This window comes from Argiope bruennichi, chromosome 3 (genome assembly GCF_947563725.1).
Source record: "Argiope bruennichi chromosome 3, qqArgBrue1.1, whole genome shotgun sequence".
Lineage (NCBI taxonomy): Eukaryota > Metazoa > Arthropoda > Arachnida > Araneae > Araneidae > Argiope > Argiope bruennichi.
The window spans coordinates 21,087,016-21,106,258 of NC_079153.1; the positions used below are offsets into that span (position 1 = coordinate 21,087,016).

Below are 19,243 nucleotides of genomic sequence, written 5' to 3' on the forward strand. Positions count from 1 at the left end.
TAAGAATTATTTCCATGAATTGGAAAATAGTTTAGTTTTCATTTAATTCTATACACGTTTATAAAACTATATTTTTTAGTATTTATTAAAAATTAGATTTCGAAAACATGGTATTTCCATGTTTTTGCTTACACTTCCATGATGTTCGACACTTTTTACATTCGTATGTATGTGCCTGTATGTATGTTGGCGTTCTACAGGCAGACCATTTGAATGAGAGCTACCATTGGATGGGAATATACACCTTAAAGCAATTTTTTGACTTTTTAATTAAATAAAATTAAATTGTATTTTGGCCTTTTTCTAGAATAAGTTTGAAATATTATTATACAAAAATAACTTTTACACCATTTCAATATTTAAAAAAAATGCTTTTTAATGATACCAATTGTTTTTAATGATACCAGTCAATTGCTTGTTATCATCTGAGAACATGATGTTGTTTTATTTAGGGGGTTTTGAAGCTCGTAATCGCGTGGGCAATGAATAAAACATAAATGGCAATTTTCATCATCATCTTTTAATCGCATATATTTTTTTCCTGCTTTTACCAGTATTGCATTATTATTATGTGTGCATTATTATTCTCTCTCTCTCTCTCTCTCTCTCTCTATATATATATATATATATATATATATATATATATATATATGTAGTGACGAGCGCCATCTGCTGGTTGTTAGACGGGGTTGACGCTGGTTAGACGGAGAGCAGATCAGACGGATCTGGACGAGAGTGAAGACGTGTCAGATCAGACGGATCTGGACGAAAGTAAAGACGAGACGCGACGCATTCGACGAAATCTACTGAATGTTCAATTCTATTATGTTAATGTATATATATCCTAAATGTTCTAATCGTCCTCAATGTAATTAAATGTGCGTTCTAAAATAGTAGTGATTTCTGAGTCCTACATATATATATATATATATATATATATATATATATATATATATATATATATATATATATATATATATATATATATATATATATATATATATATATATATATTTAGGGAGAGAGAGGGAGAGAAGTTTTGTGACTATTTCTAGCCGGTTTATGTTTGTTAATGACTTAAATTAATTAAGACAAATAATGACCTAAAAGATAAAATGTTCTCACATGATGACTTGAAATTTGCGATTGTAGATTTCATTTTAATTTTTATTATTATTTAAATATTGCTTCATCAAATATTCAATCGCATCATTTCCTTGCATTCTTGAAAGCTATAAAGAAGGACCCTGTTTAATAGCTGTACAGTTTACTAGACTAACAAATAAATGAAAAGTCAATACCGCAGAATTTAGAAGATAGGTGAACCATCCATTTGCATTTTACTTTCTCGTATACGAAATATTGTAATCGTCAAAAAATTCGAACTCCAGATTTTGACGAATCTCTACTTTTTAGATTTCTCTGAGTTCGAAATCCACAGTTTTTGAAAACTTCCGTTTGTCTGGGACAAAGATAACTCAAAAATGCTTTGAGCTAGATGGATGTAATTTAGTGAATACGCCAAATGTGTAGATTTCTATGAAATTTTGAGTGAAATCTGTCCAGAGAAAGTCCGTCTTGAATATAAGTTAACACGATAAGTTCGTTCGCTGCTTGAATATAAGTTAACACGATAACTACAAAACGAAGAGAGCTAAATAGAAAAAATTCTATATATGGAATTAACAACTATAGTTCTAGACATTTACCAAAATTTTTAGCCAAATCCAAAAAGGAGTTGATTATCTATTGATCTTTACTTTCGGAAACATGTATACGCGTTAACTCAAGCATGTATGACTTGAATATATCAAAGTTGTTATGGGATTTTGTGACTACAGTTTTGGTTTCAATCGGTAGGTAAAAGCCCGTATAAAACACACATTCGATTTTTGGATAGTATTAACCGCATAGTAAAGATTAATTGCCAAATAATTCGCCAAAACGACACGATAGATTCAGTAAAAATACTCATTTCACGCCAAAGGTTATTATTTTCCTAATTATTGTAGGCCATTGCTAGGCGTTCTCTTGGATATCACCCTTTTTAGAGAGTATGCGAGAAAGTTTTGGAGAGACCACTCTCGCTGGTTTAATAGCGCTTCAATATCATGCTACTATTCTCAATTATATAAGCTCCTGTACTCAATAAAGAAAACCTATATATGACAATTAAAGCCTACTATATATGAGTTTAAAGTTTTTCAATTTTACAGAATCATGGGCAATAAGTTATATCTAAACTATTTAACTGAGATTAAATATAACTAATACCCTCTGCGAACCAGTTGGTTGCCAATGGCGACTAGTACATAATATTATTATATAATAATATTTTCAGAATAAAATTACCAGTTAATTAATTTAGTTTAATAAAATGTTATTTTTATATGCGTGTCATCACTTGAGAATAAAAGGGAGAAAAATCCATTTTGAGGTTCCAAAAATGTATGTATAATCATAAATACATATATGTTTGAGAATATATGTATTTTTTATACACAAAATATACAGAATCAATAAATTATAAATTAAAAACTAAAAAGTAGAAACTAATTGAAATATAAAAAATACCTTTCAGTACTCTAATTAAAGCTGTTTTTAAAATTTTTTTCAGATGAGTGCGATTATGAACGAATGTTCAAAATCACTTATTGAAGTTTGCGAAAAGCAGTACGAGAAAGGAGAACCAGTTGACTGCAAAGGGTAGGCAAAAATGTATCTTTTCGATGCATTCTATATTCATGATTTTGTTATTATAATTTTTTGATATTTTATCTGCTTTTTTTTAAGAAAGTACTCATTAACGTTGCAAATATTTTAGAAATAAAACGTTTATAGATATATTGTGAGATTAATAAATCTCTATGTCTTCTTATTATTTTTGCATCATTTAAATAGTTATTTTACAGTGGCAGTTAAAAGTATTCGTACACTTAAATTACTAACTTCAAAATTGAATAAAAATTGAAATTGCGCAAAAATTAATAGAAATTTTCAAAAAATCTTAATGTCTTTCAAGTTGTTGCATGAATGATTTGAATTTTTAAGAGGAAATTTTTAAATTTGGTCATAAAAAGCTTCTCGATAGAGTGAGAATTTGAATTTCACCACTAAAATTTGTACTTCAAAAGTATTCGTACATCCACATTTCAAGTTGTAAAATAATAAAATTAAGACAATTTGTGCGCCAAATATTGTTTGTGGGACTATATTTGGCGAGATGTTATGTTATTCTTACTTTTATCGCGTTATCTGTGTCATTCTTATGTTTACTAGCTTTAAAACTCGCATTTTTTGTTGTTAATCATACAGCTTTAAGTTGAGATGGCTCGGAAGGGAAAAGAAACTTCTCTTGCTGAAAGAAAACTGATAATGAAACTACATAATAACTGTAACTCTTTAAGAAAGATATCACTTGCTATTGGAAGACCACGATCTACAGTTCTACAGTGCAGACTGTTATAGATCGACATTGCCAACGCAATACTGTTGAAAATATTCCATGAAGTGGACGCCCAAAAATACTCAGCAGTAATACAGACGTTTACCCGTAAGATTGATTAAGAAAAATCCAAAATTGAGTGCCCCGGCAGTTAAAGCAGAACTCCTCAAACAGGGAATTTCGATCTCGGTAAGTACTATATGCCTCACTTTTAACGAATCAGGATTCCATGGTCGAGTATCTCGAAAAAAGTTTTCTGTGTCGGAAGTTAATAGAAAGAAACGTATGTTTTTCGCCAAACAACATGTTAATAAAAATCCTGATTTCTGGAACAGGGTCATATTCTCGGATGAGAGCAAGTTTAACGTGTTTGGATTTGATGGCAGACAAATAGTGTGGCGTAAAAAGAATGCAGAGCTACAACCAAAAAATTTGAGTGCGATAGTAAAGCATGGTGGTGGTAACATTCTAGTTTGGGGATGTATGAGCGCACAGAGTGGGTAAATTGCATATCATTGATGGAATTATGGATCACAAAAAGTACATTGACATTCTAAAAAGTAATTTGAATTCTAGCGCTTCACAAATGGGTCTTCAAACTAACTACATATTTCAACAAGACAACGATCCTAAGCATACAGCTCATAATGCTAAGCTATGGGTATTATATAACACTCCCGAAAGACTCAACACACTTCCACAATCACCAGACATGAATCCTATTGAACATTTGTGGAGTATTTTAGACGACAAAATCAAAAATCGACAAGTAAAAAATAAAAATCAGCTGAAAACCGCCATATTGGAAGAATGGGCATCAATTACACCAGATATCACAAAGAAGTTAATAGATTCAATGCCAAGTCGAATGAAAGCAATAATTAAGGCGAAGGGGTATCCTTCTAAGTATTAAAATGTGATAAATTATATAATTTTAGGGGCATTTCTTAAGTGTACGAATACTTTTGACACAAAAGTTTTGATCATTAATTTCTATTTTTTATAATTTTTTTTTCTGTAATTGTTTTACAAGAAAACTTTTTTTGATGAAATTGCTCAAAAATAAAGGATACAAGGCCTGGTATCTGTGTTTAATGGCGTAATATAATAAATAAAATACTATGAAGCGATGACCACTTCAAAATTTGGTGTGCGAATACATTTGACTGCCACTGTATGTAGATATTCTTCAACCGTCATTATTATTTTTTTTACGATGATAAGCCAGCGTCCTGGCTTAGAAGTAGCGCGTCTTCTCCATGATCTGGGCGTCCCGGGTTCGAGTCTTGGCTCGGGCGTGGTTGTATTTCTCTGTGTTCTATCGGTCAGGTGTGTGAATGAGGCCCCTGTAAAAAGGAGTTGTGCAGTCATGTCTTCATTTGAGCTAGTAGTCAGACTTCGGCCCTCGGGTGCTCAAGGGTTTTTACCCTCAGATTCTACTGCACCCCTCTTTCCGTGACAACGCGGACAAGATATCATCACTATGACAACGAAATTTTGTGAAAAAAAGTTTCTTTAAAAAAAAATTTCATATTTTTTTAAAGTTTTGGATAGAGCATTGTTCTGCTTCATTCAAGTGATAATGAAACCAATTTTCATTGTTTAAATACTTTATCAAACACATATCCCCCTTTATTATCAATAATAAAGGGGGATATGTTTGTTTTGGCGCTTTATAGGTCAAACTGTTGATTCAGAGCTGCCTAATTTGGCACATTAACCTTTATTATCAATAATAAAGGGGAATATATTTGTTTTGGCCAACGGCTCTAAAACTCAAGTAATCATCTAAACGATTATGAGAACTCATTCTTACTGCAAACTGGCAAACTTGTTTGTTTTAATGCAATATTCACAAAACCTACAGACAAAAATTCCAGATGTTTAAACGATCTAATTGAAGCAGTTCTGCAAAAACTAACGCTAAATCAATTCTTTTTCTAAATCGAAGGTTGAAATTGTGTTACTCGTTCATAAAAATGTATAAAATACAAATTCTATCAATTTTACTGGAAGCAATTTAGAATTATTTTGTGACCTTAATTTTGGATATGAGTGTATTTTCTTGGGGGGGGGGGACTCATGAACATTATGTAATGCATAAGAGATTTAATTGAAAGAAACATAAACAATACTTCCAAAGGGGCTAGATTATAATATAAACTAAAAAAATTAATACATTTTAGTTTGTTTAGATAATTATCCGGTACTTTTGAAATATTTAATCAAAGTTTTTATCAAATTCTTTCTTTCCTTTGCAGGTTATTTGCCGCCTTCACAATGGATGTGATTGCCAGATCCGCTTTCGGCACTCAGATTGACGCTCACAACGATCCGCAAAACGAGTTCGTCAGGAAGGTCCGAGAGAGTTTCCTCTCCTTCACCATCCCGCGCCTTATTTTCATAAGTATGTATCGCATTAGAGGAATCTGAATTGTATAAGTGTATCCAGATAAGAAGGAGACTACAATTATATCAAAGCAATATGTGGATTTCAATCCACGCATAATATTAGACCATAGAGGCTACGAAGCATGTTTTTAAGCACCGTTTTGAAATTCGAACTCCTCAGTTCTGCAGTTTACTTTCTGCATGGCGCATTGAGTGCTTGCATCTGCTGGGTAGTTACAGACGGTTATTATAGATGAAAAGAGACTACAATTATATCAAAGCAATATTTTGATTACAATTCTGACGTAATATTATATCATAGAGGATACGAAGCATGCTTTGTAAGCACCGTTTTGAACCGACGTAGCTCTGCATCTGCCTTTCCGCGCATGCGCGTTGTGTACCTGCATCTGCTGGGTAGCTACAGATGGTCATTATAGAAGAATTTGACCTTGTTCATGTCTCTTTCAGAGTATTTAAATGTCTACTAAAAATTCCGCTAGTTATGAAATGCACTTCGACATTGGTTTTCTGATTACAAAAGATGTAAAAGCAACTGAAATTCACTGACAGATCACTGAAATGTATAAAGGAGATATTATGATCTAATGACTTGTAAGAAAATGGGTTAGACCATTTAAAGATGGTCACACGAATGCGCATGGTAAGGAACGAAGTGAACTACTTTCTGTCATTACTGATGATTTGGTGGTGAAATTTGTATGAAAAGTCAGAGAACACATGTTTTACAGTTTCATTTTTATCTAATGAATATCCTACATTTAAAAAAACATTCCATTGATTAGTACCGCAACTTTCGATTATCTCAAAGTAAACATATTTCAGTGGGCTATCATATGAAATAGTAGATTTCTATGCGAATGGGATGCAAAAACTAGTTGTACGATTTGAATTATTTTTTAATATTTGTGGATACTGTATTGAAAAGTAGATTGAATTATAGGTTTTCATCTAAGAATAGGCGCATTTGTGTGTTTTCACTTTCGAAATTGTAACTAGTTAAAAACACTCCTCGTAGTATCACAAACAAAGTGTTTGGCCTGAAAACAAGTCTTACGTAAAATTCCACTAAAATCGACGGGTTCACTGTAGTGGATATATGATGACACAGTAAACAAACCTCACTAACAAATAAGGATGCTTATTAACATGAAGGCACGGATATACACTAAACGACAAGACTATCAAACACAGCCCAAACGCACACAAACAATAAACAGCAGCATTTCCAGAAATCAACAAACCACGAGTAGTAATCGGTAGTGAACAACCAAAAAGCACACAAAACGACCAGACAGAACTCAACAGGAAGAGAGAATCCGAAGCCGTTCACTAAGGTCTCTCCAAACATCTGCTTCTCTCTACTGCCTCCTTGCATTAGCTGTATCGAACTGTCGATTCATTACTGTACGATTGGCTATTCAACACACGACTAGATGCTGCTTCAATACTTTTCTCCAAGATTATGTGCATGACTCAGTTCTCAATCCACTAATCGCTTGAGTTTCACTGGACTTATCCAATTAATTCGACGATAAATATACGACTGACGACGGCTTAGTCTGTCGGCTTTTTACAGCTTCCAGAGCAGGGTGCAGAAGTTTGTCAAACAATCAAGCATAATTCGCAACCTATTGAACCTATCACCTGAATTCCTGAAGCTCTATTATCATCCATTTTGTTGTAAAATTCGTCGCCAAGTTTGTTGCCAAGCTCCGGGGTCATTCATATGGCGTCCGATCAGCATCCAACAGAGCTGTCTATAAAATTATTTTTCCAGTGAAGGAATTAATTGTGCTAGAAAGCAACATTACAGATACATAACACAAGTTTATCTTCACTAATTCAAAAATTTCCAGACTTAATCTTCATCTAAAAGCGATATTTTCGAATTATTTAAAACAAAATTACAATTTTTGTTTATTTTAGCCTCTTTTATCATTTGCCATGTACTTTCGTAGCGCAATATCCGTTCTATTGGATTATTTTCCTTTTTTAGTGTTGATTCCATGGTGGATTTTGAAGTGGTTTCCAGCCAGCCTGAACCCGATGCGAATGGACAAAGACAATTTTTTCAAAAATGTCACGATGAAAGTCATTCAGAAAAGGAAAGAAACTGGAAGGGTAAGTGGTTTCTTCTCTCCACGCTCTCATAATCAGCTAAAAGTACATCTGTATTTCTTGGACATTTATTTATCCATCTTTTCTCTTGAAGAGGTACAATGATTTTCTGCAACTCATGATGGACGCAGCCGAAGAAAACGCTCAGTCCGAAAATAAGGAAGTGATTGAAGACGAAACGGATCGTTTTGGTAGCATCACAAGCAGCGGAATTTCATCATCTATTAAGTACAAAAGTGAGTTTCATAGCCTAATGATCGGTATATTATTAAGATAAAATCATAGCGTGTCTATAAAATAACGAAGATCAACAAGGCAAAATAAGTAAAATAATTCTCAAAAAATATTGCTCCAAATTTCAAATATATCAAATCTCGGTTAGTTTAAAAATTTTATTTGCTTTAATTTGTTTAAAAATTTACAGTATTCTAATATCATCTTAATACTAAATTTAAACCTTCGTGGAGCTCCAAGATTTTTTTAATCCTAGATTATGTTCTGTCCAAGTACAAGTTTCACTTTGCATAAATTAAATCAGTTGGGATGTTAAGTTTGGAGGAGCCATCAGATGACGTCCCAGGAGATTCCAATGGATTGAGATTCGAGAGGTTTGGGAGGTAGGGCAGTAGTTGGAATCATATGTCATATACTGCTCTTGAAACTGCGTTGACACATTCTTGATCTTATGTTGGGAACATTGCCTTTCTAGATCAGTCTGTAATCTTGAAAAAAGAAAAGACATGAATAAAGTAGCCGTTGAAACAAATAGACTATATAAATAAATGTAACTGTTATCGAATAATATTTACGTGATCCATAAATTTCAAGCTGGTCTAAGATTGATTATTTGATTATTTGCCACATCAAAGTAATTTGAGCCCCAGTACGTTTTGAGGAGCCATTTCGTAATGTCTCAGAAATATCGAATGAATTAAGTTTGAAGGAGTTTGGAAAGTAGGGCATTAGTTATAACCATGTGTCATATTCTTTTTTAACAACGTTGACGCATTCTTGGTTTTGTAAGAGGACAATGCTTTGCTGGCTCTGTCCTTGGCCCTTGAAAAAACAGACAGTATGAATAAATGTAACTGTTTTTCAATAATATTTAGATGGTCCATTGGTTTTATAGTGTCTGGCCATAGGACTGATCAGTTTCCCATAATATAAATGATTCACTGGTAAGTTTGGAAGAACTTCCACTTGATGCCCCAGAAGAACTGAATGGATTGAAATTTAAAGAGCTTGGGAGGTAGGAGTAGTTGGAACAATATGTCATACTCTCTTAAAACAATATTGATACTTTTTTGGTCTTACAGGAGGGAACGTTGCCATGTTGGATTAACCAGTTACCGTTGGGAAAGCATAAAGCATGAATAAATATAACTGTTATACTGTTATCCAAGAATATTCAGATGGCCCATAGATTTCAGGGTGACTGGCCCTAAGAGTGATCGTTTGATGTTTCCTACAGCATTATTGAGCCACCGCCATCCTGAATTGTGCTGGTTTTATAATGCCCAGTAGATGCTTCTCTGGCCGATGATTTCAGATTCTGTCTTTGATATAATTATCAGATATTTGGTTTTATTTGAAAAGAAAATAATTTCAGCTGTTCATGCGTTCATTCCAATGCTCACGAATCTACTCAAATTTGAAAGTTGTTTATTAAGTAAAGAAACCTCGATGGATAAGCGGTAGTGGAGCTTTCTATATATATATATACGAGGGTTATCCAAAAACCAAGTTTCGTTTCCAGTTTTTGCAGTGGAATCAGATATCTCTAAATCATACTTTCATCATTTTACGCATGCGCATCCACACGTTTACGCATGCGCATAGTCATTATAGCCCGCTGAGTATTGCGTCGGTTGTATGTTAAGCATTTATTACGTTAAATAACTGAATACTCACCGCATACGAGTTATTTTCTTTCAATCGTTCTCTCAATGCTAGGAACACCAATTGAAATTTACAGACAATACGCCATGAGTCATTACGCAATTCGATAGTTAGGAAGTGTATACAAAGTATCAAACAAGGGTGTGAAAATGTTCACGAAGAGAATAGTAATGAGCGGAGGTCTCTGATGATGATTTACTTACAAAAGCTGACGGGGAGAAGAACCGAAGATTCACCATTACGACTCTGTAAATGCATTTTCTACATATACATCATCATCTCAAGCGGATACTTCCTACAACCAAGTCATACAAAATATCATACCCCTCTAAAATAAATTTCAAAAATGAGACAATTATGTCGGAAAATAACCTAAGCATTGTACCTTATACAATAAAAGTGTTTTCTGCATAAGAATTATCTTTTTCATTTAATACTTAACACTTGAGCTATTTCCGAACATTTCTGCTATGCTGTGAATTAAGATCTGTGATTAACTGAGCAGTGGGATGGCAGCGACTGCACATAACGAAATACAACAGTATATGGGGCGCTTGCTGTCTTTGATGAGGTGTATTTGGCCAATGCCTTGGCTTTTGCTATCACTGTTATTAATCTATTTTTCACTATAGTGATTATTTCACTATCAGTAGGTACTTATTACCAAAGCATGAAAACAATCGAGCAACTCAACTTAGCAAATACCAATTCCAAGGTATTAGATTATGTAAATTTGTTCTTACTGAAGCTCAAATATCGGTTTTGTTCCATAATGAAAGTAAAAAAAAAAATCGATTGATACACCCGTCCTCCTATACCTGTTATTAATATTTTCATATCGAAGTGCGCGTCATTGTATCTTCAATATAATGTTGATTATGTCAAATGAGTTGATATAATATCAATGTAATTATATTCATAGATTGGCTACTATTTGAAAACTTGCGATCTATCATGCGCGATTGGACCTGCATGATATAAAAAAAATCACTTAAAATTTCAGAGCAAACCTTTGGATCTAGAGCTACCAAACTAGCATGTTGTAGCATGTTGTCTTGGGTAGTAGTGGCTCTCTAAGAAAAAAAGTTTTCAAATTTTTAATGATATTTCTAATAATCGAAAGATGACACTTTTTTCGCACTAACATAGAGGCATACTATTTTTCACAGGCTATTTTTGCATCATTTTAAAATAAAAATAAAAAAACTTTTCAGTGACGTGAGATGTATTTCCGTATATTTTTCAACTACTTTTAAGAGATTTTAAAAAAATGAAATCTATGATCGCAAATTTCAAGTTATCATGTGAGAACATTATTATTTTTAAGTCATTAACTGTCTTAATTAATTTAAGTCATTAACCAGTTTAAACTGGCTTGAAACAATCACGAGACTTCTCTATCGATCCCTATCCCTCTCTTTCTATATATAATGATAATTTTTTTAAACTTTTATTTTCAATTTTTCTAGCTGGCAAACAAAGTTTTGAAACTAGACCGATTTTGAGATGAAATAACAGCTATGATGTCATAGTTCTACGTCAGCCTTTTAAAAACGCATCTGCTATCAAAGAAGCATACGTAATAATAAATCAATACTGATAAAAGCAGTTGAACCTTTTAAAAACGCATCTGCTTTCAAAGAAGCATACATAATAATAATGTAGTACTGGTAAAAGCAGGTAAAAAAATATATGCGATTAAAAGATGATGATGAAAATTGCCATTTGTGCTTGATTCATCGCCTCCGCGATTTTGAGCTTCAATATTCATTGCCTACGCGATTTCGAGCTTCAAAACCCCCTAACTAAAACAGCATCATACTCTCACGTGATAAAAAATATTTTAAGTATATTTTACTGTGATATTTTCATTTAGTTTCAGCGTTTTTGTATACTCGGACATAGCGATGCGTTATACATTTTTCTTATGCACAGAATCGCTGTTATGTAATTAGAAGTACATTTTTAAAAATGAAATAAAGATAATCGAATCAAGCTTATAACATTATCATATTACTAAAGCTCCGGCTGAATTCAAATCGTTTATATATATATCTAATTTTTAGGTCTGACTGACGACGAACTGTTGGCTCAGTGCGTTTTATTTTTCATGGTCGGCTACGAAACAACTGCGAACATTCTCACCTTCGTCGCTTATTGCCTGGCCGTGAATCCGGAGTGGCAAGAGAAGCTGATCCGAGAAGTCGACGAGGCTTTTCGAAAGCACGTGAGTCGTTTAAGAATGATGGTAGAAAAATTAAATTTATTATTTGATGGTTTTTTTGGAACGCATACTGAGTCGTATACGATAAATGGAGGTGTTTACATTGTTTACGAAATGTTTTGGGTCTTTTCTGTAGCGGAAGTGATTCTGCTTGTCTCTTCAGTTAAAACGTTATTTGAAAGTACTTTTAGCATGACACATCACATACATAAACGACAAAGAATGTCTCAGGAAAACAGAATAAAAAGGAGTGATAAAATCACATACCAGTATATATTTATAAGAACTCTAATAAGAACAATGTATTGAGGTTTAAAATGGGAGCAAAATAAGTGCTTCGACTATAAATACTGCCCGATTACTTGTAAATGAGCTGCAAGATTTTAAATGTTACCATTTAGAACTATGCTATACTTCAAACATTCTCAAATGTGAAGGTAAAATAAGATTTTTCCGGTACTGCTATACCCGCTGTGTTTAAGGTCGTGTAAAAACTTGGCCCTTTTTGGTCATGACATGCAGTATTTGCACGAAATAGTGATCTCAAATTCATTTTTACCTGTTTTTAAATAATGTTTTAATAATGGATAAAAATGCATACTGATTGCAAGTCGTATTTTAAAAGTCTTCTTCACTGTACTTCTTCAAAAATTATGAGTTATTTAACAATTTTTTATTTTTATTTTACCGCATGGTTGTGTGTGTAACTACAAATTCCCCTAGGTTGAAGCTACATCCTTTTTGCAGCAAACCCTTCAATTGATAAGCAACCGTTTGGGAGATTTAGTTCAAATTTTGATACCTATATTTTAGATGTTGAACATGTGTATGAAGTTTAATCTACGTAACTCTTTACGTTTTGTATTTATCGAGTTCGCTTGTACTCAAATAGACAGCTTCCTAGAAATGGATTTCGCTCAAAGTTTGATAGAAATCTAAACATTTAATCATAATTCCATATACCAAATTTGAGATTTTGAGCTCTACGCGCTTTGAAGTTATTGCATTCAAAGACAGTAAAATGCCCAAAATGTGTTTTTTGATCTCAAGAGGGCATGAAACGATGAGACTCATCAAAACATCAAGTTCGAATTTTTTGACGAGTACTTCCTCTATATTTCACATACGAGAAAGTATAACTCTCGAAATTTGCCACAATCTTTTTCCTTCGGAAGGAAAGCTTTGAATGTCTATAACTGTGAGCTACTCGTCTGTATTAAATTTATTTTATGTGGATGAAACTGGGTTTGAGCTTTTGTTTTCATAATATCTTTGTCATGTTCAGCGGAAAATGGCATAATTCTTTTACATGTGCAAAATTTTAAAAACTTCTTGAAGTTTTTCAGCGTAATGATTTGGAATCGACAAGGAAAAATTCTTGTGTTGAGAAAATAATTTCAATTCATTAATTTTTTTATTCATTTCTTTATATTTTGTTTGAATCTTTGTAACTATTGTATAATTCTGTGTTAGTATCAGAAAAATCTTATAATAAGATAGTCTTTCTTAATTGCCATTTAAAGCAAGATCGCAGTAAATGATCTTAATTTAGAAATAATATATTATCCGATTAATTGTCTTTTATAATGATTATCAACGCTTGAAAGACTTCAGCTGCTTTATTTATCCTTGCAGGGAGAAATGAGTTATGACGCCGTGCGGGAAATGAAGATCTTGGATGCCGTGGTGTCTGAGACCTTGAGGATGCATCCAACCATAACTTCGTAAGTTAATCAACAGCAATCAATATCATAATTAACAAAGTTAAATAAATAGATTCAATTTGTGCTTCTTTTTAAAAGCTTCGAAGGATATTTTATATACAGGGCGATTCATATTGAACGAGACAAAAAGCATAGTACAAATTCTGCATTTGATTCATTTAGTTGAAACAAATTTATTCTGAAGCTATAATTGTATGAGTTTTATCTGGTAATAGCGAAAATTGTTCCAGTAACGAAATCAGTGCTAGAGAAGTTGATAGGAGAAAGCTTTTGTCACTACCATTATCAAAATGACATCCTCCATGCAGGAGTCTTCTGTATATTGAAATATGCTGGATTACTTTAGTTTATTTATCATTCAGATACATTTTCGTAAGATATTTGGTAATGAATTATCGCATCATCACCACATAAAACAGTGTATGAAGCAGTTTCAGGACACGAGGTGCGTATGTAAGAAAATTGATCCAGAAAAGGACAAACGTCAAAATGGAAATGGCCGAGAAAATTCATGAAATGTTTCATGAAATCCCTAAACGTCAACGTGTCGGACGAGTGCAAAGCTGAATGTGCCTCATACAACAATGTGACATGTGTTACGGAGATATTTGTTAAATGACGTATTGGATTCAGGAGATATTCCAATACGATTGTGACATGAATTGGAATACTGTAAAAATATTCGCTGTGTCTTTGGAAGTGTACAAATAGAACAGCTAAAGAAACTTGGATAATTGTAGTTTCATAATAAATTTAATTATAAGCTTCATAGGTATATTTTGTTTTTGACCCTTTTAATATGAATCATCTGATACATAACACAGGTTTTTCCATAATGATTGCATAAACTTAGCAAGATATGATTCTTTATTCTCAAAGGATGACAATTATCCAGAGTAACCTTAATACCTCTATCATTATAAAAATGATGAAATCATATCTGATCCGATGCTTTGCTTGAGACATGAAAAACAGCTGCGTATATATGAGGAATAATATTTATTGGAGAAACTTCTAATTTACCCCTCTATAAATCTAGGCAAGATTTTGCGTAGCTTGGAGAGAAAAACTGAATCCAGTCCATCAGAGAGATATTAACAGATGAGCCATTAGCAAGGGAAAGAGGAAGTAAAATTGCTTCTCATTTAATTAATGTCCGATGTATAAATTATTTGAAATGCTCTAAGGAAAAAATTCACTGTTGTAGAATTGGAACATCGCATAGCTAGTTCTCCGGGCGTCTACGTCCAGTAAGTACATTGTTCTGATTATTCAATTGAATAAATGGGTAAACCTCTGCCAATGCACCGTAATATTGTATCCGAAGATCATGCTGTTACTCTATTGATACATTGTCGAGTTGGTACTTTAACGGCAAATGCATGTTTGGAGAAATGCACATAGAATCTGATGTGAATCAGGTTGAATTATTCGATTTCATTTACGAAACTGGATGTTTGCTGACTCTCCCAACTGATGACTGATTGGAACCTCATATTATTCAATGAACACAATTTTATTTTACGATATTCGATATTTTGAATGCTGTGGAATATTTCATACAATAGCAATGTTGTGTAACATTTCCTGGTATTTCAAGACTTTTTTGAAAGTCAAGATTCCCGTCAAGTGTGACGCTAGCTTCATTTATCCACAGTTCGTGTCTAGTGCCCAGTTGTCGGCTTATGATCCCATAATATTCGCAAACAGAATTCGCTGCATCGATGGTAATTCAATTTAATTCGAAACAGACACTTCTCGAAACTCAATTCATAATATCAAATAGAACGAACATCTGTTCATATTGATTAAGTTACCTATGCCTACCTGTGACTGTATTTCAGCTTTTCGTAATGATGATTCTTAAACATTAATAAACATTAAAAACATTAATATTGCACAGTGTTGGCGTATAGTATAAAAATTGGATAAAAAACACTTCCTGTATGTCACAGTTTGTTATCTAGGATGGGAAAGGGGTTTAATATAGCAAGATGTCAACCTTTTTGTTAACGTCTCATCACGTATTTCTGTTATTCGCTATCGAGTTTATTGATATTCTCACCATATAGCCATCAGACACATTTCATTAACAATATCGTTGAAATATGCACAGTATCTTGAATTATTTGATGGATGATGCCAAGAAAAAATTTCCCTCAACACTGGCATATTCGCCAATTAATGGCGATATTCTAATTTTCCCCATCTATTTCTCTTTTCAAATTTCTATTGATTTTGCATAATGTAGATGTTTTAAGTGAACCGATTCTTGTAATTCATCTTATAAAAATACTCAGTATTGAAGATACAAGTTCGCTTAACCATGCACAGAAAGACTGAATCCATCACTCACCAATCACCATCACTAAAAAAGAACAGAACGTAGCTATTCAAGTGAATTTTTAACTTTTGCTATAAAATATGTACTAGAGCGCCATCTATTGGCCGAGCCTCAAATTATCTTTTATAATCGTTTAAAATGTCTCTTTTGCGTAAAAAAATTTTTTTGAGGTAAATGATATGTTTGGAATACCTATTATCAGATTATAAGCAAGTATTGAAATGAAAAAATAAAAACAATCTTATTTTGCGTTGGAAAAGTTAATAAACAATAAAAATTAGTATTAAATATCAAATCAGATTTAAGACGCGTTTTTCAGTAATCTAGGCTATATAATCTGTATCTGAAGCTCAGAATTGAATGCTGTAATTTGATTCACGGCAAAAGAATTATCAGTTAATCAATTAATTAATTTAAATTTGAATTTTATATTAATAGCCGTTTTACATACCTTTATTTCATTCGATTTGTTTCATACTTGTGAAGTATGAATTTTGTATCAATTTCTCATTCATTTTCTAAAAGATTAAATTTTTCTATCCTTATGTGCATATTACAAGAATATAAATATTAGTTAATCTATTCATTAAACTGAATTTAGATTCTGTATCTTTTGCATAACTTCGTAATCAAGTTGAGAAAATTTGTTTTTAAATTGGAGAAAAAAGAATTATAAACTTATCCTTATTGCTTCCAAAAAATCCAGTATTTTTTCTCATTCCTCTTGTCAAGGATGGGAAATCCACATAGATGATGTCGTTTATTAAACGATCATTTCTCAGGAATAAGTTATGTAAAAACTATTTTTTCCTTCTTTCAGCCTACGATGGATCTCAGTAAAATAGGCTATGGGGATCCATCGAAACAAATGATTATTTGAACAAATGAATGTGTTAACAAAAAAAGTGAATATATTTTGAAGGTATGTACAAACAAGATTACTTTTTGATATAATTGCCGTGAAAATTCACTCATTTGCCCTTTTGGCAGATCGGGTTTTGCGATTCACTCTGCGAAGAACGTTACTCTATTAACACAAGATATCGTACAATATCACCACGATATTGTCCGATATTTTGAATGCAGCCAAATCATGAAGATATCATAACAATGCTGCTAGGCATTTTCTGCTAATAGGGCACTGCCAGTGATGTGAATCCTTTGAATCATTCCTTTGATCCAATCCATTGGTTGATCTATTCATTTGAATCATTCCTTTGATCCAATCCATTGATTGATCCATTCATTTGAATCATTCCTTTGATCCATTCCTTTGAATCATTCCTTTGATCCATTCATTTGAATCATTCCTTTGATCCATTCCTTTGAATCATTCCTTTGATCCATTCATTTGAATCATTCCTTTGATCCATTCATTTGAATCATTGCTTTGATCCATTCCTTTGAATCATTCCTTTGATCCATTCATTTGAATCATTGCTTTGATCCATTCCTTTGAATCATTCCTTTGATCCATTTCTTTGAATCATTCATTTGAATCATTCCTTTGATCCATTCCTTTGATGCATTCCTTTGAGTCTACTTATTAGTTTTTTAAATTTCTTTTAAAGAACAAATAAAGAACAAGAACCTTCCGAACCTTCCGAAATCGCAATTTTGGATGATGATCAGAGAGTTCGTTGCTTGGGATCTCTCCATCTTCCGTTTCTTCTGAATCGATTAATGATTTGATATGATCTTCTGTTGCAATAGATTAGCAATTCTTATCTCCCTTCACCGAGAACGCTGTTTAGAGACGAGTGATTTTTTCATTCTTCCCGTGACCATTTCATTTCCCGTAATTAAAAAATAGACTAGGAGGTTAACACTTTCAGGCCATTGAGGAAATTTAAAGAAACAATCCATTTCATCTTCGATGGGGGGGATCGGAAATCTTGTCGACCAAAATGACAAATGCATGAATTTTCATGGCGAAAGTAATCTAATTTTTGGTTACAAACTCATTTTGTTCTCTACTTGTCTTTTATTTATGGTACACTGAAGATTTGAAAGTAGGAAGATATTGTAGCAAATCTATTCTCATAAATTAAAGACAACAAGAAAACAATTTAAATGAACATTTCTGCTTGCAAATATGAAATGAATATGGGTATGAATCCTGGCCAGAGCAAAACAATGTACTTCAGAATCATGGATCAGAGGATTCACTGTATTAAAAAAAATAATAATAAGCTAATAAGTGGTTTCTTTCCCGCAGAGGTGAGAGAACGGCGGTGGAAGATTACGTGCTGGGAAATACAGGTATAGTCGTAACAAAAGGCATGCGGATCCTTTTTCCCACTTTGGCCATGCATTATGACCCGGAGTTTTTCCAGGATCCTAAGACGTTTAATCCCGAGAGGTAATTCGAATTTTTATTAATTTTTTTTCAAAATTATCTAGGTTAGATTTTAGACTATCACTTACCTTTTTAAAAATGAGTACAAATCTTATTCATGAAATGTATTCTTTTTTCTCGTGGTAATTCGGTGGAAGCTTCTGTCAGGAGTCATATTTCTGTCATGTGATGGATTGTGATTTTTGATATAGTAAGATATCGTTTACTATTTGTTGTCAAAATGCTTCCAGATTCGTTTAAATTATTCTATCTATCTATCACACTATTCTATCAGATCCTATCTCATAAGTTGACTATTTATGGTAGTGTAGTAGTGGTAAAGAGAAATTAATGAGTAGGAGATTTAATGTTTTATTTGAACTGAGAACTTGCATTCTACTTCTAAATTGAACTGTTAGTCCTTAACCATTTTGAAGTGCGGTCCTATGTCTTAGATATTTCCTTCTTGTGTCTCATAAAATTCAGTCTATTATCATAAGGGTTTATTTCTTGATTTTTCTCGACAAAATTTGGGATATATATATATATGGAAAGCAGTACTTTGGAGTAATTGGGAACGGACGCTAAAATGAATTCTAAAGCAATAGGCAATAGTTTAGTATAATTTCTAATATATTATCTTCAAATCATTTCTAAGCTATGATTTAAAGTAAAAACAGGTATTCCCAATTACCCATAGTTTCTAGAGGTAATAGGAAACATACAGAGGTAATTA

General features: G+C 32.8%; 1 protein-coding gene across 1 annotated transcript in view; it reads left to right on the forward strand.

Moving 5' to 3' along the window:
- The window catches only part of LOC129964235 (cytochrome P450 3A21-like), a 49,446-nt gene that overhangs the window by 25,714 nt on the left and 4,489 nt on the right, over window positions 1-19,243 (forward strand). The window contains exons 6-12 of the mRNA XM_056078966.1: window positions 2,618-2,706; window positions 5,707-5,852; window positions 7,857-7,981; window positions 8,073-8,214; window positions 11,944-12,104; window positions 13,737-13,825; window positions 18,388-18,531. Coding sequence (XP_055934941.1) covers window positions 2,618-2,706; window positions 5,707-5,852; window positions 7,857-7,981; window positions 8,073-8,214; window positions 11,944-12,104; window positions 13,737-13,825; window positions 18,388-18,531 — 896 coding nt within the window. The remainder of the gene's footprint in view (window positions 1-2,617; window positions 2,707-5,706; window positions 5,853-7,856; window positions 7,982-8,072; window positions 8,215-11,943; window positions 12,105-13,736; window positions 13,826-18,387; window positions 18,532-19,243) is intronic.